The sequence below is a fragment of the Pavona decussata genome, unplaced genomic scaffold (assembly GCF_977016875.1).
Source record: "Pavona decussata unplaced genomic scaffold, jaPavDecu1.1 SCAFFOLD_87, whole genome shotgun sequence".
NCBI classification, from domain to species: domain Eukaryota; kingdom Metazoa; phylum Cnidaria; class Anthozoa; order Scleractinia; family Agariciidae; genus Pavona; species Pavona decussata.
Window position 1 is genome coordinate 5,932,823 of NW_028145504.1, and position 21,613 is coordinate 5,954,435.

A 21,613-nucleotide genomic window follows, 5' to 3' on the forward strand; every position below is an offset into this window, starting at 1 on the left:
GGAGAGCTTGCGCAATCTCCCGCGCCAAAGGCTCGTGATAAAGTACTTGACAATAATCCAGATCGAATTGGAATTTGGCAATGTTGGTTTTTGTGAAGAGGGGAAAACCGGAGTACCCGAAGAAAAACCTCTTAGAGCAAGGGCAAGAACCAACAACAAACTCAACCTACATATGACACCGAGTGCAAGAATCGAACCCGTGCCACATTGGTGGGAGGCGAGTGCTCTCATCACTGCGCCATCCATCCTCCCCAAAAATTTAAAAATTCAAACTGTCACGCCCTCTCACTGACTCAAGCCATTTGTTTTCGAGTTTGAATCGTCTCAGGCAAACTTCACTAAAATCGACGAGGTTTCAAACTTTCATAACCTTTCATCATTCCTCAAATTTTTAATTCTAGCATTGCCAAACTTTCATTCCGTCTCCTTGAGTTCCAACCTTGTTCGTGTTAGATTTCGGCTTATAGTTGCCTAACAGCTTTTCAGAAACTGGAAAAAGAAAAACAGACTTGACTTTCCCACAAGTCAAACTCGGGAATTTTTTCCCCGGGAAGATCACCAAGCTCCACAAGACCAAAAGAGAGAAGGAAACGAATTCGAGGAAGTCTACAGGACGCAATTCTCTCGCTTGCAGAGTTCGTACTAGAGACACTTACCCTTCTTCTTAGCCGGTCCCTTTCTTCTCTAAAGCCCTGATTTTCAGTTTTGATCTGATCCAGATCTGCTTCTGTTTTTCTGAGTTTTACTTTGAGGCCATCCCTCTCACTTACAGCTGCTTGCAGCTCCTATGAAAACACCCCGGGAAAAAAATCATGAAAAACAACAAGCAGATTTTTTAATGTAGCAAGCAACTTATTATATGATTTGCATGCATGGACACTGCAGACACAGGGTCTGACAACTCACAGATAACAGTGGAAGAAGTTTACGGTCACTTGCCGTGCAGCTAATGACAATGATGATGATGATGATGATGATGATGATGATGATGATGATGACAATGATGACAATAATGACGGCAATGATGATAATGACGATGATGATGATGATGATGATGATGATGATGATGATGATGATGATGATGATGATGATGATAATGATGATGATAAGGGGGACGCTATAAGTGATAGTAGTGGTGGTGGTGATAGTGAGTGCTGATGCCAGAAGGATTGCAACCTGACACAATCTTTGCTACTGTTAAGTTGACAGTCTACAGTGCGGCCATGAAAGTGAAAAACATGAAGCATGTTCACTTCACGGAATGGGTAAAGTTCAGCCCTACATCCTGGTCATGGGAGGTGGTCATGCCAGCCAACAGGGCTCTGGAAAACAGTGCATGGGCAAGCAATCCCACCATGATACATCATAATATTGCTACACATTGATGATCAGAGTTTTTTCAGCCCATAGAGGTGCAAAAAAGAATACATGTATGTAAAGCAATTCAGTACACTATAAGGGACTACAAATTAAAAAAAGAACAAATACAACTACAAAAGAAATATTTTCAGTAGTCAATCAACACCACTCAAGAGTAAAACAATGTCTTGCCAAGGCTTACATCTGGTGCTCCTGCACTTCCAGTAGATTTTTTTCTTGTCACCCATTCCTTCAAACTGGTCTGCTGCAGCTGGCGTTCCACTAAAGAAGAAAAAAATAAAGTTTTCCCACCAAAAACGGTTTGACTGTACAATAATGTTATACAATATTATTGTAATCAGAGGCTACTCCTTCATGAGCCAACTCATGAATGCAAAGGATGTATTATGGCATAGTTCTTCAGAGACTGAGTGAAACATGCTTCAGTTAAAAGCGTATATGACAGAATTTCTATCTTTTTTTTTTTTTGCGTTTGATCTAATCTTCATGCTGTTCTCATATGAAAATAAAAAATAAAAAATTCCCGATCACTTTTTCTTCCCTGTGTTTGAGGCGTATAAAAGTGCTTAAGTTTTCTTCCACTTGGGTACAATACCGTGCTAGACAAAAGACTGACGATAGTAGCATTGTGATATGAATACAGGAACGCTAGCCTCGCAATTTCTGTATTCCTCAGTTGTTTCATTCTGAGTATTCAACAATCCCATCCACATTTTCATCCACAACAGTTCTCATCTTCTGCATGGTACGAAAAACAAGTTCACTTACATAATTGTCTTTTCTTTTCCAAGTCTAGGCACTGAACTCTCAGTTCTCTGACTTTGGCTTGAAGCTCTTCATGTTCCTTTGCTGTCTTGTCTGGCTCACCAGTTTTTACAAGCTGTCAAAAAATAAGCAAACTTTCTTAATTCTCCTTTTTTTCTACTGAAAAATTAACAAGCAGGATTGCACAGTAACTGAGGATGGCAACAACACTTACAGCTGTATTATAGCATGGATTAGGGTAGAAAGGTGAACCTTTAAAATTTTCTTTGCAGTGAAAAGGCATCAGATTACAAGATGTACAACGTATGGAGTCTAAAATACACCCTCCCTCCCTCCCCCCCCCCTTCCTCCAGAAAAGAAACAAACAAACAAAATGTTGATCAAAAGGAAATTTTCCACAGTTGCATTATTGAAATGCAAACCATTGAACTCAAAAACAGGAGAGAAATAAAATTGAACCAAAGTTATTGGTAAGTTTGACTAAAACAGTGCCCCATTCAAGTATAACCCTTTCCTGCCCGAGGGAAATGTCGAATTTTTCTAAATCGTTAACTATGAACTGGGAGACCACATGTGATATACCATTTAAAAGGTATTTTCTGGGGTGTGTTATAAATCACACCAATAGAGATGGAGGAGGTCACATATTAGAGTGAGAAAAGTCCAAAACGAAAGAAGAAAAACATTGAAAATTTTCCTATTCGTTGTATATACTGGGTATCCCCCTAAACTAAAGCTTAATGTACAGCTCTTAGTGCTTTGCTTGTTGTAAGATATCAACTGGGCCCTTAACGTACAAAGGGAAAAAAATCCAAAAGTTTGAGGGGTGGTAAATCAAGTCTCATATAGGAGGGGGGCATGATTTTATGCCTTCAATTTGTAGATCTTTACAAGATCTTTTGGTTGTGCAAATTTCACACAAATTGACCAAATACTGAGCTCATAATTGCGTCTTGTGCCATATGGCACTCTTGGGCAGGAAAGGGATAACTAGAATTTAATTTTCTCTGATCGCACACATCGAACAGCCCCTAGGTAATGATTTCTTTTAGTTAACCAACAAGGCAATGGAGGAATAAAAATGTTATATACAGTAATACATGTATAACAATTATTTTCTTGTGTTCACTTCACATTTTTTTATCACAACCCAAACAACTGAAAAAAATACTTACAGATTGCAAACTATGCAAAGGTTTCTTGTCATCTTCTTGGGCAGGCTTTTTCTCTTCCTGAGGTTTGCTTTCAACAGCCTTCTCTTTTTTTTGCTCCTGTTTGGAATCCGTATCCTGTCTGTCAATAGCGAACTCCAGACCACCAACTACTTTAGACAACTCATCGTCAGTATTATCATCATTTGCGCCTTCCTCAGAAGCCAGGCTGTCAGATTCACTCTGGGAACCTTTGAAAAGAAACAGCAAACTTAAGATTCTTAACAAACAATTAAGTGTACCACTTTTGTGGTTGCATTATAAACAACAACCACACTGGACAGTTACGAACATACTGTATAGCTCTATAAAGTTAAGGCCTGTTTTTAAAGACAGTTTACACATTTGCACAACTGAGAGTGTTTAAAGTATCGTGAAAATTTTTTGTCATTTCAAAACCCAAAAATGTTTGCCTGACAACAGAAACAAAAAATAATTGTCTAATTTTGTTATAAATTATCACCCCAGTGTAATAAAACTGTCGATTAGTGCCCCTGGCCAGAGAAAGAGTAGGTCGGAATGGATTAAAACTTGAAAAATATTAGGCTAATGTTTTTCAAGTTTTTCGTATTTTTGTTTCAAAACTGCGCTAAAACAGAGTACGAGTTGTTTCTGTCAAGAATTGGGTTGATTTCTCTACTCTCGTTGTTCTAGAATTACTTTGTAGCAAAGTGAAGGTCTTATTTCACCATTTTTAACAAAAGAGGACAAAAACCTCATGATACTTCCCCTTTAAATAGTTTCAATGCTATTCAACATTTTCGAGAGCAAAGGAAATGTTAAGTTGATGTTGAATGAAAGTTCAAAACAATTAAAATTTTGATTCAACTTGCAAGCTTTCAACAAGCTTTCAACATTTTTAACACTTTCAACAATGTTTAACAACCTGTTCAAATGCCCCTGATATTTGGTTCAACAAAGTGTTGAACACATGTTGAAACAAAGAAGAGTACCACTTACAAGGAGCACAGCTGTGGAGCACAACTGTGCACTGTACCACTCTCAATGGAGCACAGCTGTGCTCCATCACAAACACCTTGCTGAAGTCAGCATTTCTTCTCTTAAGAAAAGTCCCATCTGGTAAGATTTTCATGCAGGCACACGAGCTCAACAGTTAAGTATCGACTCTATCTGGACTGGGCTTTTTTCTGTCTGCTGGCGTGGGGTCATGGATTCCACCCCCTCCATAACTCCAAGAGTACTAAGGCTATGTCAGTGAAACTCATAGGGAAAAAAGTAATCCGAGAAATGTTCCTTTAGGGTTCACAACACAATCTGATGATTTATTTTTTTTAATGCAGCCATCTTGAATCTGTGATCTTAGACTTGCAACAGTTTTTCAAAAATGTCTGAACACCAGCAAAATTTAGCAAAAAGTAAACATATCCAGAAATGAGTAACAAGATGATCGAAAATGTAAAAGTTACAGCAATAAAGTTACATTTTGTGTAATGAAAAACAGGAGAAACCTGGCTGTCAAAATATGGTTGCCATGGTATTGATATTGGCTATGGAAAGTCACACTAAATTCTTTCCAGGTAAGTTTCTGGAAAAGTCACATAGTACAGTAGTTACCTTCACTCCCCCTCCCCCCTCAGTCAATGTTGTTTTGAAGATCAGACAAGCACCCAGCCTTGTTTTACAGCGGTGGACCAACACTAGGGAACTTAAGCACCGGACGTTTTTGGGGCGACGGCGACAGCCAAACGAGCAAGCCTGGGTAAGAGGGCGCCGTTGTTCCCGCCAAAATCCAACCTTAAGCAAAGAGGCGTTTTTGCGACGGCAACCCTTTCGAAAACTGCCTTGAAAGCTTGCGAAAACCTCTGTGAAAAATGTCTTTTCAGAACCAAGAGAGATGCTGTTACTAGCATATGATGGTAAAATAATTTCTGATGAAGAATTCTTGGTCTTGTGGAAGAGCTGCCGTGCTAAGAACCCAGATTTTCCGCACAGTTCGCATGCAAGATTTGATCTTGAGAACATCAACGAAACCGAATTTTTGGCAGAGTTCAGGGTCGATTATCGAGCCTGTTCAATCTTCTCTGGGTTGACTCCCAGAATTTGTCACGGTCTGGACTGCCTTTCTTGAACTGAAACAATTCGCTAGCAATCATTTCATGCAACAGGAGAATGTCGTGGTCATATGATTCCATTACAGGTTGTTTTTTTGATAGCCATCTCCGCGCTAGAGGCTTAAAAGTTCAAAAAATGACTGCAAATACTTGATAAGCGCCCGTACAAGCGCTAAAACGATAGAATAATATTTTAAGCATCGATAAGTACAAAAAATTGAGGGCAAAATGACATAAAAGAAACGAAAATCATAAAGGCGAAACTCACGTTTTACAAGCGACGTCAAAATAAGCAAAACAAAGTCGGCGCCGAGTTGCGACGGCTGACCATGTCGGCGGGAAACGTGAATCGGAAGTAAATTTGAGTTCCGGTTGCCGTCGCCCCGTAGAAAACGTCTGGTGCTTAAGTTCCCTACTGATGAGGGAGAGGGGGCTGAGTTGTTGTATCAATGTAATGGAGGAATTTGTCAACAAAACGTCTCTCAATAATAATTTTGTTCAATACTGTAGTTCAACTTTTGTTTGAAATAAGCCCCTCTCTATCACACCAACCTCTATAAAAATGCTCCCCAACCCTAAACCCACCCCCTCCTCCCTCTGGCCTAAAAATAAAAAAGCCCCCCTCCCCTTCCCTGGGAGTTTCATAGAGCTTTTACTACACTAAACATCATTAAAAAAAAGTTGTCAGCCAAATTCTGATTCACCTTAAGTTCATTATTTTATTGTGACTAACCATGCTCAGATGTCTGTGATTCTATTTCATGTTCTTCTGATTCATCAAACTTGTCCACAGAGGCCTGGGACAGTTTCTTGTTGAGTTCGGCGATGACACTCTGCAGTTCTGTGATGTGTTGTTCACTTTGTTGGGCCTGGCAACTAAGCCTGTCTTCGTAATCATGAATTAGCTCCTTGCGCTCCTGTGTAGCTTGGTCGAGTGACAACTGCAGCTGATCTCTTTCCTCAGTCAACTGCTGGACTTTGCCTGTTAATTCCACAATTTCTGTCTTCAGAGAAGCCAGTGCTGCTAGATGAAGCTACAAGAAAACAACAATTATTCCCTTAGAAAATGATATATTTGTGAGCCTATTCTCACCTGTAGTACATTTATCATTCAGGCAGGGCTTTCAATTGTAGAATGCGACTGTCTTTTATGACAAGTAAACTAGAGAAGAACCTTGAAGACAATGACCAGCAAATCAGAGTTTGCAATGACAGTCACTGTACTAAAAAGACAACTGAACATCCATGGAAGGTCAACCTACATGTAGCTTCCTTTAATTTGGACCCTGAGCTTATTAAAGCTAAATTACAGCCCTGTTTAGATCTGGCTACTGGCAACTTCAAGCTAAAGCATGTGGGCTGCGCTGACTGCTTTTAAAGACCTCTAATATATGCAAAATATTTGAAATTACATTGGCAAAAGGAATCCCACAAAAGAACAGAACAGAAATGCTGAACAGTTGAGTTTCTAACCACACTGTGCCGAGAGGAATGCAGCCTGATAAGCAGGCCATTCAACAAACAAAACAATTTAATAATAGAGCATCTAATGGGTAAATGTTTAGCAACACATAGATAAGAGATAATTAATACTGTGGACTTTATTTGCAAAGAGTCAAACACAAAAGACTTAGTATTCAGCATTCACATCAAAAATTGAGTTACATGTGATGGCACACTAGAGATTTAATCAACAGCACCAGAATTATGTGAATAGCCTGCACTAAAGGAATATTTTTATTTAGGGTGTAGAAACTTACAATGCACAGAAAACCACAGCATTCTCAAAACACATTATTTTAAACTGATTTAGAACAATAAAATTGCTAATTAAATGCAACTGATTTGGAATGATAAAAGCTTTATTAGAAAGATCAATAACAAAGATATGCCACTTGAGGTAACAATTAAATATTGTTACATAATGATGTGCCTAGTCTTTCAGTTTGTCAGAGTAATTGAAGGTATATAAAATTATTTTTGTAGCATTTTAACTTGGAAATATAACTTTGCATTACAGATCCACAAATCATCTGTGGAAAGTATTTCTTGATAGCTTTCACTTCAGAACTATTCCACTGTCATGGTTTGCGTATTTAATTTGTATTTGAATCATTTCTCTACTAAATCAAAACCATCTATTTTGCAAATTGTTGTTGGTTAAACATTGTTCAAATGAATAAGCCTGCATAAGCCCTGCTGCTTGTAGCTCATAAGTCACGTCTCAGTTTTTTGACCTTTTTATGACACATGACTTGACTGTTTCAAATCAAAAGCTCTGGGAACAAAAAAAAAATGCTTCTTCAAAACTAGCTAAATATGTACCATGAAATGACTAAAGTTTAACCAAGCAATCTTTTTTTTTCACTTCAAATAAATATTGTTGAGTAAATTTCAACATCATAATCCTTGCATGACTTAAAATATTTAAGTGAATGGATGACGGCCAGATATTTGTCTCAAAATCCTTTCAAAAATACCAGAAGACAATACTTGAAAATTTAAATTGAACAACTCAGTGAGTCTAACAAATGAAACACAAAACAAGCACAAGGCTTACCCTGTGAAGCCTTAAGATATAAACACTAACATTGGGTGAAACACATGTCTGCCTGCTGTGGCTAAAGGCATGTGATTTGCATGTCTCAGATGATGTATAAACTCTGGCGGTGGGGTAATTTGACCAGAAAGCCTTCAAGTAATTTCCAAAGTCCACACAGCCTGAACTCATGATGCACAGTGTAAACAATTAATCCACATACACGCAGAAGCTGGACAGAAAATGAGTACAAACGGACATGTTACTCCACCAGACATGCCCAGATTTGCCCACCACAAACAAGTCTATTAACTGCTGGTCTGTTCACACATCAAGTGGAAATCTACTCCTATGTTTGGCAACAGCAATTTAGGAGTAAAATAAACAAATTACACTCCAACCACTTTTGGCAGAAACTGAGGAAAGCAAAACATGCCACAAGATACCAGTTTTTCTCAAATTAAGTGCATCATTGAACTATTTTGTTGAAACAATCAAGATAAACTTATGCAATTGAGCTGATAATTTATATAAGGATAAGGTTACGTGCTAAACTGCATGCTTTGTCACTCAATCAAATATTTTAAAAACATTTATAAACAGATTTTCCTTGTCCAAAATATTCCAAATGTTTGGCATTGATAACAGGAAATGGAATAACCGCTAAGATGGTTTAATTTACCTTAAACTTGACCACTGTAGAGGAAACATAAAAATGTGACAATTTTTGGTTACAATATTGATACATTAATAATATTATTAATATTGGCATACCCTTTTTGCCAAACACCCATCATTAACCCATCTCCAGGAGAAAAAGTACGAGACAGCCCCCAACCTCACAAAAAAATTAATGCCCACTCCCACAACAGTCACTCACATGGCCTTAAGGCAAAAACATATTTCCCTTCAGTTGGTTTCTGTAGAAGTCTCCTGACAGACTGGGTGAAAGATTCATAAAAATGCAGGTATGAACCATTGCACAGATTTCAAAAGCCGATATCTTTTAGATTTTTCAGAATTTTGGGGTTAAAACATTTAGCTTATTGAAGAACAAATATTCAAAATTAATAATTAATTTTGAATTTTTGTTCTGCGATAAGCTAATATAAAGGGGAAGAATCACGAAAATTTGCCTTCATTTCAAAACCCAAAAATGTTTGACTGTCAGCAGAAACAACGAAATAATTATCAAGTTTGTTAAAAATTATCACACCAGTGCAATAAAACTGTCGATTAGTGCCTCTGGCCAGAGACAGAGTAGGCCGGTTTGGATTGAAACTTGAAAAATATTAGGCTAATGTTTTTCAAGTTCTCGCATTTTTGTTTCCAAAATGCGCTAGAACAGATCACGAGTTGTTTCTTTCAAGAATTGAGTTGATTTCGTTCCTCTCGTCGGTCTAGAATTATTTGGCAGGTGATTGAAGGTCTTATTTCATCATTTTTAACAAAAGATATCAAAAACCCCATGATACTTCCCCTGTAAGGAGACCTTTTCCTTATCCGGGCTCAGACCCCCAGATAATCCGGAAGAGTTGGCACCTCTGATATCGTAACACTAAATTTATATAATATGGCATTCACTGGGACAAGGGAAATACTCTATTTAAAATTCAAAAACTCATTGAGCCCATTGACCTATCAAATGGTCGATAAAACATGTGCAGTGGTTTTAAAACCTGATAAAACCTCCTCCTTATTAGTATGCAGTGTTTAATGTTTTTCTCGTATGCTAATTTCCAACGCTCACAAAAGCATCATTGTTATGAACTCTCTTGACACAAGCTTTTCCAGGAATGTTTTTGAAGCTGTTCAAAAAAGTTAAAAAGCACGTGTTTTATCAGGTCTAAAACCACTTGGCTGCGCCTCATGGTTTTAAAACACTGCTGCTCGTGTTTTAAACATTACATAACAGGGACAATAAATTATTTGGTACCCAATTAAATACTCAACCCTTTTAAAATATAAAATTTACTGTTGACGAATGAAAACAATCAAATTTAAGTAAAACACCTTAAATGATAAAAATTTCTGATGATCATTGACCAGTAAAATATTTAAAAATTAGTTTGCCTCAGAACATTTGCACTTTAGCCCAGAATTGACACTTACTGTATGTGTCTTGGTAAATGTTATTACTGCTTGACTTGGGCCAATAAAAACAGCTGACAATACTGTATTTTATCAAACAAGCACTGCACCCTAGATGCTTATTTCAAATTTCAGGGGATTGTGAAGAACAACTACCCCCAACCAACCCTTGGCCATACATACGTACGTACGTAGGTACGTACATACATGTACATACATACATGCTTTATTTAACACTTAGCTATTCGCCATGGTCAACTAAAGCCAACAGTTAACCAAAACCAACAGGTTTGCAACAAGTTATCAACACTTTAAACAAACACTCTAGCAACTTAACAGTCTGCCAGCAGAGGGCTTAATTAAACCTTTTCTTGCCTCATGCAACATTTTAAAATTCTTTTCATTGAGGAGATATTTCTGGTTATTTCCATTTTCAAGACATCGACCCAAGAGGTGCTTTGGGGGGGGGGGGGGGGGGGCAGGGCGGCGCAGTGGTGAGGGCATTCACCTCCCACCAATGTGGCCCTGGTTTGTTTCCCAGCATTGACATCATACACTGTAAGTGTATGGGGGTTGAGTTTACTGTTGGTTCTCGGTTCCGGTTTTTTGCCCAGTTTTCCATTTTTCCTCCCTCCACAAAAACCAACACCAATTGGCATTGAATTAGCTCTGTGCTATCCTCTGAAATCCTTATTGTTATCAATTCAATGAACGACAAATAATTTAGAATGAGTACTTAATCAAGGATACTATATCTCCATGGCAGGTCATTGGAAATTCTGAGGGGGGGGGGGGGAGGGGCTCAAAAGCTAAAGAAGGTTCTTCATGAATCTACAAAGGGTAATTTTCCACTGGCTGAGTGGAATGAAATAAGTGGGAAATGTTTCTTTTCATTTGCCCCAAATTATCCTGCCTCATGCTTCTTAACCTTAATATGGTCTGTTTCTTTAACTGACATTCTATAAATATTAAATTACAAGATAAAACTACCAGTGTGATCTAACAAACACAAAAGAATGGCATAAATACTACAAAAAACAGAACAGAAAAAATAAAATCATTTTCTGTCTAGCTTATTTGCATAACATGATATTTTTTTTAATTAACATTTGACTCAATCTTGTTTCATTAGGAAAATCAAAAACAAAAAACAAAATGTCGGCCAAACCCTAAGCAATGGAAAAACTCTGCCATTCTGATATTCACCGTGTGACATGTACCTTTGCATGGTTAATCTATAACATCTCAAACTACCTTGACAATGTTAATGTTAGAAAATGTTTAGACAAGTGCAGTCATTTAATAATTTAGTGTATACATAGAAACAAAAATTGGATAGACATTGGGTTCTGGTAAGATGACAGTACAAATATACATACATTCATATCATGTTAATCTTCAGTTCTGAAAAATCAGTTACTGCATAAATAAATCTCTGTACCTTAATTTTGTGCATTTCTCACTTAGGTTCAGGTAAGTCCTTCGTCGTTTGAGATTTTCGTAAAGCGCATATTCCTTTCCAATTGTGACTGATTATTTCCTAGCCAGTGACTGGTAAGTGACTTAGCCACTTGAGAAATTTGCACCACAGCACGATGACTAAATTGAAATATTTTTGTAAATACAAAAACTCTTGACAGCAAATAGATTGCCTAGACATTCACCTATTGTACCAAAAAATTAACCCAGACATCACTTCACACTTGGTAAAAGCATAACCAATTCAAAGAAGCAAATTTGCATGAGTTAATACTGAGAACAAAAGATGTTTCCAAGTTCTTTCTAAAGCCAAACAATATGAAAGGAATAGAAAATAGAAATAATGCCAAATCAGCTGCCAATTTAATTAAAAACATTCAATTCATCATTGCCCACTGGGGCATGCTAAAACTTTAGAAAATTAATAAATAATGCTCATTTTCAATATTAGTGATTACTTGAATTCAACAATATCCCTTTGAAATTAAAATGAATAAAGTTGGACTAAAGTTTGGTAAAAAATGACTACTGTACCTTTTCAGCATGTTTTGTGAAATCATGCATTTTTTATTTCCAAACTGTTCTTGAATAACTTGTTTTGGAAGTTAAACTCCAGTGACAATATAATATTTTGTCAACAATGTTTAATAATGAATAAATCTGTGGTGAAAATATTTCTCTTAAATATGCCCTTGGTTAATATCCTAATCCCCTTCACTAAATTAAACTGAATAACAATAAGGAATATTCTTGTTGAAATCAGGATATACAACCTTGGTCAAATGAATTGACGACTTTTGGCTTTAAACATGATGAAAACACAAAAATTCATAAATAGAGAGCCACCCTGTTTACATCACAAGGTTTTAAAGTGATCAGGGCAAATTTGAAATATTCACAAAATAATTGTCTTCAAAACCAGAAATGAGAAAATTATAAGGAAAAATATTTTTTTGGTTTTAATTATTACACATTAATAAATAACTATGTGACCCCGTGATTCAGTTCTAGCCAAAGACCCACAAATTTTTTCAAAAATTATTCATCTTCTTTCCTTTTTATTCCCTTAAAGGATGCTTTCTTAGCAATATTATTTTTCTCAATAAACGTCATTTTCAATGGCTTTCCATGACCACCGATTAAATTTATTCAAGACTTTCCAAGCCTGGAAAATAAAATTACAAAATTCCATGACTTTCCAGGTTTTCCATGACCTGTACGAACCCTGTCTGGAATTTTATGGTATCACTGATTTTTAAAACTTAGTCATGTGAGCCTGACCCCAGTTGTTCAAAAGTTCAAGATAACACTATCCACCAGATAAATCTGGATAGAGATTTATCCAGTGGATAGCGCCATCTACCTAATGAACAACTAGAGCCTGATGTTTAATCACTACACTTCCTTGGTTAACCAATGAAATACGTGCGCCGATGGCTGAGAGAAATTTTATTACAAGAAAGCTAAAACATCTGTTCAATCATTGGCAGCTTTACAGAAATTTAATGAGATCCTAGTGTTTATTGAACAGGTCAGAATATTTCTGTAGTGCTGCTTAAGGAAATGAGTCCATGTTTGTCTGAGAAATGAACTCAGCTGTCACTTTTCGGGAAGGACTACATGAACCAGTGATAAGAGAGTCACAGAAATTGACTGACTGTGCCTGTTCTGTAACGAAAATAAGGACCAAGACTCTGAAGATTAACTCAAGTTTGAAGACCTCTATTCAGAAACAACTGTTTTTACTCAATCAATCAAAAAAAAAAATTTTATAGGCCAATTTCAAGGTATCAAAACTTGTACTTGGCTCCAACAAAAGAAATTTCATCAGGGTTAAGGAAAGGTACAATGTACATTGTAAATTCACAGTTTAAGCCTTAGTGGCCCACATGACCTTAGCTTAACCCAGTTTCTGTAGCATGAAGCAAGCAGAATTATTAAAATCTGGATCATTGTATATATATATGCAACTCAAGAGATTTGATTGGCTTAGCAGCCATGGTATATAAGCCATTATACTACGCCTGAGAAATAGCGACCATTAAATTGTCTTCTGGTTGTTCTTGCAAAGCAAAATCAGCAAGATCTATACGTAGCAGTATTTCTTGATTATAATAAATTATTATTCCACTCACACTTGTTGGATATGAGATGAATAAAGCCAACTCAGTGCTACATGCCTCGTTTGCTATCTAACATCTCATGTCCAAAGCGCTCGTGGAATAATTGTTAAGTATTATTACCCCTCCCTTGCTGGGATTCCAGTCCCTTGCAGGGTTACCCCTAGCATTAAATCACTGTTACCAATTATTTATACACCTGGGTGAAGAGAGACAATGTGGAGCAATGTTCCTTGTCTAAGAAAACAATGCAAAGATCAACCTAGCCTTGAGGTCATGGAAACAATTTTTTGTTTTTGGTTTTAGTAGCCTTAGTTTTGGCGCCAAGTTAGAATTTTACAGTCAGTCTATGTCACGCATGACCAGTATTTCCGAGAATGAAATGAACATTCGAATTCCTCTTTGTAACATCCGGCATTATAAGTGCAGTTTTAATAAACTATCTATCTATCCATCTATCTATCTAATGGAATCTTGATGATTTCTCTGGAAATCTTTCCGAAAAAGCCGCATTAACTGAAAAAAAATTTTCAAATATGTGGGAAACAATGATCATTGCGTAATGTGCCCTGGAGCAAGCCCATTTTGAGAGTTAACAACACCTTTGTATTTATAACTAACTGATATGACCCTGTACCTTGCAAAATGCACTAGTCACCAAGAAAACTTATTAATTAAACAAACTTGACAGAATTTGCCTGTATGAGATTCCTGTATCCAGAAAGGACTGTCTAATGCATAATTTATTGCAAATGCTTTCAAATCACAGTTAATGCATATTACTACGTATAAACTTAAGTACTTAGTAAACTATTTTGTGAATTTTTTGATACATGTAATTAATCCACCAAACATCGCTATTTTATATCCCTTCTTTGATAGACACCTGCATGTTTTGTTTATTTTTGGTTATTTGACATTTGCTTGATAAGAAATTACAATGATAGATATCACAATCCGTCCAATGCAGCACTAGCACTGCCTAACTGCATTTTGTTTGAGGTACACACATACATACTTCGGATGTAAATGTGGGTAATGGTTTAATCCACTTTCCAAGGAATTCGTTCAATATTTATGAGGCTTAAGTGTCCTCATTCCCTAAAGTCATAGTTACTAAATAAGTATTATATCATTCTACATACATGTTGCTTATAGATATTTTGCTAGACAAGTGCTATTCGCTGCCAGATTCTTGAAGGGTTATGAATTTGGCAATGTTCTTGTGAGATGAACTAGTAGTTTACAAATCGAAAAATATCTCACAGTCTTCTTTGAAGTTTATGACATGCCCATAACATGTTCTAGGATTATATTGGTCCATGGATTTTCTGTCATTAGCATCTGACATTAATTTGTATCTTTTTTTCTTTACATGAAGCAACGAATGCGTCAAATAGACAAAAGAGAAAGAGTAACAGTGTTTAAAATACATCTCCGTTGTTCTCTTGCTATGAAATTTTAAAATAAGATATAACATTTTATGCTCGAAAGGTCAGAAATGATCTGGAGTTAAAATAGTCCAGTGACAGAGGCTATTGACCTTGGATAACAAACCGAGGGCGGGTAGTTATCACACAACGTTCCGATAAATAATTGCAATGGGAGGTTGAAAATTGCTAGGGGCAAAACATTCGCGATAAGCCAAAGATACCGGTAATTTTCCAGCATTTTTTTAGTTTCTTTTGTCGCTGCTCAACGCTCCAGATCGCAGTAATCAGACTCTCGGTCGTCGACGATTCTTGAACTCTAAGCTTCAATGATTCTCGAACGAATGATCACAAAAGCCACGTCAATCCCGAAATTGATTTATTGTCATCGACAAACCCAGCATTTAGATGGTTTCCTAAAAAAAAAAATTAGACCCCTAGACCCCGAGCAACAGTATATACAGACGCCGGGTTCTTTTTAAACAACCAGCGTGTGGCTAAATATTTAACTTTGAGTATTGGGTTAAACCTAAAACTTAAACTTTACAGGATCGGAAATACATGGTCTTGAAAGATTAAAAATCCTCTAAAGATGATCAATAGGATTGTTTTAACGTTCGCAAACTGGAATCTTGCCAAATACGATCGAGTACATTTAATTGATATAAAGCTTAAACTGTGTCCGTTTTAATATTCGTGCAACCCATTTCGTGTTAAGATGTTCAAGTACATCGCTTCCTCCTGTTTATTAGAAACAGATAATATACGAATCGCTAGTGTAATTCAAAGTATGGTCAGCGAAACAACGATTTGCACTTAATAATTGGGCATTCCACAAAACTATCATTAGTGGCAAGACGGCATAATTTTGTTTTAAAGAATGCTATTATTCACTCGCGCAGTTTGCTAATTGTTCACATTTACAACATAAAAGAGTGTCCCACATCTGTTAAAAGATTTCAATCGCCATGATTCTAGTTTCTAATTTATTTCATGGCAAAACCAAATTTCTGGAGCCGATCGAAAATAATTTTGTGAAGCACGGTACAGGATACGGATATCGATTTCATATTAAACTCGTAATCGATGATGTTGCTGCCCAATATAAAATCGTCTTGCCCACGGCCACGCTAATGATCCGGTTTTAAATTTCACCAAAAGCCTCACGACCAAGAACACTGAGTATACAACCAAATGGGTCTTCATTTAGGGTTTCAATCCCAAGGGAAACTCTGTATTTCGGTTGCGGATTCCGGAAATGATAAACGAAGTTTACGCGCATCGCACCCATGTGATATAAATATTCACACCCAAGAAAAGCAAGCAAAGTACTCGTAAAATACGCTGAAATGTTGAGTCTAAACTTAACACGATATCATAAAAAACACTAAATGATAAACTCACCGTATTTGCTAATTCCAAGAAGTTGCTTGAACGTGATTGTCCTTTTGAGTTAGCCACAGACATGATTTGTTGAAGAGTAGGATCGCCGCTCAGATCATGTGCTCCACTGTCGATTTCCCAGCTCTCCTTACCATTCGATTTGTCGTTCATTTTCTTTCCGCTATTTTCGTCCCTGGAGCTATCTGCTGTCACTTTTGATTTCTCATGCCCTTTGTTCATTAGAACTTGCTCTCGTAAATTCGCAAGTGAGACTATTCCATCGCGGTTTTCACAACCCAGTTGCTCGATGATCTCTCGGACGCCGTCTTCGAGTCCAAGCTGTTTGTACGTCAACGACAAATCATCAGGGCTGTATTAAAATTCACAAGACACAACATCAGGAAAAATAATCTCCCGGTTAGCTAGTGAGAGGTTGCCACAAACACCGACGAAACGGTTAAACACAATCGACAATGACAAGTATTGTAAAACACTGTGTTTTGCTATGGCTGTCACGTAAACCAACAAATGCAATGACCCGAAACCCGACCGCAGTTAGATGGGTCGGCGGTGTGATAACTTAAAATGCCCTTACATCTTACATGCCACGATCTTAATACTTTTTAAATCCTCCAGACGTAACGACATACCTTTCAAGAAAACCATTGACCCCCCTATCACCTGTGTTTAGGATTTTACGGATGCTTTCTTCCAAACTTTCACTCGATGTTCGCCGTGAACTAGTTGCGGACGACATTGAAACCGATAGTCCATTTTCGTTGTCGCTCATACTACAGGGGCGTTCGTTTTTACCGGTTTATCTCGAGTACATCTTTTCATAAACACTCCCGTAAACTCTATGGAAAATTTTCACGACAAAGAACAAGACTTTTTTCATACAAAAAGGAGCGAAATAGACCGAATAGACTTCGGCGATGTACAAACCGGCTGGATACCGAAAGCTGATTGGTTACCAAGCGGCAGTCGAATCGGGCTTTGTGTACTTTCCGGGGTGGGTACAGAGCATCCGACAGGTCCTTTTCCGCTGAAAAAAGGGAAGACTTTTTTGCGTGGGTAACAATCCTTTAACGAAACTAAATTCTTTTAAACATAATACTTCTAATGTTTTTAATACATATTTGGTGGTTTTTGCCCCAGAATCAAGCGTAATTTCGTAACTGTAAAAGAAAGGGGGGACAAAGAGCAAAACGACCTGACCCTACACTACAGAAAATATACACTTGTCTAAGACTCTTTCCCGTAGGAAGCCACAATATTTCCTTTCATTTCAATGTATTGTTCGACAACTTGTCAGGTGAATCTTCCAGATTATTGTCCTTTATCATTGAAATTAAAATCATCAGCATTCGTGGCACCCGCATTTTGCGGAAAAACGAACAATTCCTCGAACAAAGGGTACAACACCGTTTCCTGTATTTATATTTTGGAAACAAAATGACCGCAATTTTCTTTTTAAATTTTTCACTGTAAGCACTCTAAACAAGTTTAATAAACGAATTAAGGCTCCAATGTTATGTTAGTTTTTCTGTTTAGCTCAGAGTAAAGTGAAAGAACTAATCCAATGCAAAATAATCTCGGGATTTTCTTGTAAACCTTCTATAAAAATCTTAGAAAATATTGTACAAAAAAAAAGAGATCAGCTTTATTTGCTTTTTATTCCTTGCTTTAATGGTAGCCGACACAATTTTCAATAACTGAGTCTATTGTGAACAGGACATATGAATCTTGAATAGAACGTGACTGCCGTTATATTGACGTATTCAATATAATTAATCCACCAAATGAAATAGAAAAAGTTGCTGATTGATCTGGCGCGATCGTGATCGCGCAATCATTAGCATGACCGGGTATTTTAGTCTATGTATTAAATAGTTTAGATGTAACCAAGGTCAGTATATTCATATTTTGGTTTGTTTGTTTTATTGAGCCTTTCCGTTCAGACACGCGTTCTTTTTTAATGTTTATTTCACGCGGTGAGTCTCCCTTTGAAGTGTGACGTCTCGTGTGAAGTCCACCGCCTTGAGGCAATTTTTAAAAATTATTTTGTTACGTGATAGGGCTTGTCATGGGGGGAAGGGGGGGCTGATCGAGTTGTGGTACTGAGAAAGAGAGTGGCTGATTTCAACGGAAAAGCTTGCCCCTTCTCATCCACATAAAATTTCCCTTTAAAAGGAGAGGGATAAAGAACAGGAACAAAAATATGAGATTGATTCAGTAAGACAAGGCGTACAATATCTTCGGCTTGAGCGAAGGTCACAACAGTCGGTTTTAATTTTAAAATCGCAAAAACCTGAATACTAGTCAGACGGTGCTGAGAGAACATGATTGACCAGTGATTTGCTGATCAAGTGTACGTGAAGACTGAACTTCAATATTTGTCTCGCATCCGACAATTACTAAAGGCTTTCAATTTAGGAGCTTATTGCTGATTTAATACTATTAAAGAACGAACAATATAAATCTTAAGTGGACTACTAAATCATTATATTAATTTCTGGTAACCGTGGTGATATTCTCATGGTCTAAATTTACCTGTTTGCTCCCGTAGGCCGACAACCAATACCAATCGCGTGTTGCACTGACGAGTCGTCACTCTAGACTATCGTTACACATGTTGCATATAAGATCAGCCGACAAGACAATTATATTATTTTGGAAATTTCACTTTAATAAAAAATTCACGCCAGCAGGTTTCAAGGACAACACAGCATGTGGTTTAGCACTTATACCGTATTTCCTCAAGATACTCCCGCGCTAGCATATGCACGCATATTAGTTACAAAAAGAGGGAGATTATTTGAGGCAAGTCAAAGTCGTAGAAAGAGGCAGGACAAAGGCGAGGACACACTGGCCAGTATTAAAAATATTACACAAAAAATAACAAATTTGAATAAAAGAACAAAGAAGGCGGCATCAACAACTTACACGAAATCGAAACTGACGGATCACAAAATTTCTGCAAAATTTTGAAGGTTACACTTCCAGAGGCAATCCTTCTTGTTTCTTTTCAGCTTTTCATATATACTTGATCCAGTGCGACCAGACCAAGTTTCCTATAATGCACATTAAATTTAGTCTGAACAAAGCTATTCTGTGCGCCTAACTGGTGACCTGGATACAAGCAGAAGAAGAGTCATCGTTTACGTGGATCCCTTGGTATCAATTTCTCAGTTTAGATAATATAAAAACTATTCGGCTACAGCGTATGGAAAAAAACAGTCGATGTAAACCCAAGCGTAAACCAGACAATTCGGTTACGTAACGCGTAAAAACTAACCAGACTTGCTCCTGTCAAAATGTTTTGCTTGTTGTCTCATTTATATTAAGTTATTTTTAAATAACCGAAAATGAACGATTGAACTCAAAGATTGCAGTTGTCTTGTTTTACGGAAAGCAGCGTTGACGCAGTCGTTTCCAAGTGCGTAAGCATCAAAAACCATTCGCGAATGTTTCAGTGAGTAGACCCTACCCTTCCCATTCCCCCCGCCCTCCCTTCATCACTACAGCCCCACCACTCGCGCTTTTTACACTCAATAATATGCCATAATCTATGGTCACCTCATTAGCGTGGATATTTGCATGTTGCCGTACAGGTAGAAAGACTTCATTGCAGTTCCCTTTCGGCATGCTTTCGTGGTTCTGTTCTCATTCGCATGATGCCAGTCCAAATTTCGTACCAGTTTGAGTCTTGCCAATGCAAGCTTACCCAATCAGGCGATGTTAGCTTGTTACCAAACTTCTTTCAAACCGACGCGAGTTGACTTAGGCTCCGTCATATTCCGGCTGACTTGATACCGGTTCAAAATTTCATTTCGCGCGCTGCCGTAAATACTTTCATCTTGGTACTGTAATCATTCGTACCGTAATGAAAGTCGTAGGTATCCGGGTATCAAACAAGAAATCAGGGAATGAACTCTGAACATTGCCCTAATAGGAAAGTCAGTGTGATCTAGACGACTTCTTAACTTCCGCAACTTCTGCCTTCGGTGGGCCGTTCCAACCCCGGATTTGATCGCCGATGTTCTACCGACTGAGCAACGACGCCAGACGAGAGCAGGTCGGAGTGGGTAATTTAGATGGTAACTTCGCGACAGTGAATCGGAGATGTGAAGGGTCCATGAAATATTGTTCCGCGCAACACTGGTTATCCATATTTCAAGCACCAATTCATTTCAATAGCCTTGTTGAACAGGTTTGCGTTTCTCATTCACCTGATTCCGATACCGCGAAATCAGTCTTATACCGGTATCAGGGATTAAGATGCAAGACTGATTGAACAGCTAGTATTAATAAGCTGTACCTTCGATTGAACAAAACTAACCTTGATCACTGTGGGGCTAGAAAGGCCAAGTGATTTTCATTTCATTCATTCCTTCTAGCCCCTGCCAGGGGGAACTTAGCCTGCGTGGCCGGATTAATCGGGGAAGGGGAACATTTTTCCCGCCCCCCTCGCTCCCCCTCCCCTTCCCCGATTACGCCGGCCACGCAGGCTAGGGGGAATTGGAATAGTGGAAAAACTAATTGACTAAAATACTTAGCTTTTCGATCACCCTTGCATCTTTCAAGTTTCTTCATTCACTGAGTCCATATTGTTGGTCCAGATTAGCTAAAATAGTTATATCTGGCGTCCGTCGGCTGTAATGGCAGGTCTTACCAGTAAAAAGCACGTGTAGACTCCCCATAAGAACTCAGCATTTAAAGGAACTAAGGCAACTGCATGAGCTTGTATGCAACACGAACTCGCCTATGAACAGCTATGAACAGAGAACTAAGAAATAAAACATCAATACCTTTGCCTTTTGGGGGGTTTCTTTCTTGACGATGTACATGCAAACATCAACTTAAGTCTGGCCACTCTTGAACTCATCGTCCCTCCTTTCACCCAGTGCCCCATTTATCCGTCAGAGACTTCACAGATCCATCACACAACAGTTAAAGCCTGCTCGATCATCCCGTCAGTATTTGGCAAACCATGGCCACACAATTCGAGGATGAGCTCTAGTCTATTGGTGTATAATCGCGTCTATAGTAGTTGTATAATACGAGGTTTAGCGGCTTGCGTGTTGTTAAGGAAGAGAAAAACTACATATCTACACATCTATAAGACACAAGGCTCCATCGA

General features: G+C 37.8%; 1 protein-coding gene across 5 annotated transcripts in view; it reads right to left on the reverse strand.

The window, feature by feature from the left end:
• LOC146475055 (colorectal mutant cancer protein-like) overlaps positions 1-21,613 on the reverse strand; it is a 28,402-nt gene extending 6,789 nt beyond the window's left edge. Inside the window, exons 1-7 of one of the 5 annotated variants that reach the window (XM_085116740.1) lie at positions 21,282-21,613; positions 16,492-16,840; positions 6,162-6,462; positions 3,321-3,547; positions 2,149-2,260; positions 1,562-1,641; positions 657-785 (exon numbers count right to left, since the gene is read on the reverse strand). In XM_085116740.1, the coding sequence (XP_084972866.1) occupies positions 657-785; positions 1,562-1,641; positions 2,149-2,260; positions 3,321-3,547; positions 6,162-6,462; positions 16,492-16,840; positions 21,282-21,385 (1,302 nt within the window). In that variant the 5' untranslated portion in view covers positions 21,386-21,613. Of the gene's footprint in view, positions 1-656; positions 786-1,561; positions 1,642-2,148; positions 2,261-3,320; positions 3,548-6,161; positions 6,463-7,988; positions 8,439-16,491; positions 16,841-17,120; positions 17,435-20,049; positions 20,115-21,145; positions 21,202-21,281 lie in introns of those variants that run through there. The other 4 variants (XM_085116742.1, XM_085116741.1, XM_085116739.1 and 1 more) reach the window with 4 other exon arrangements.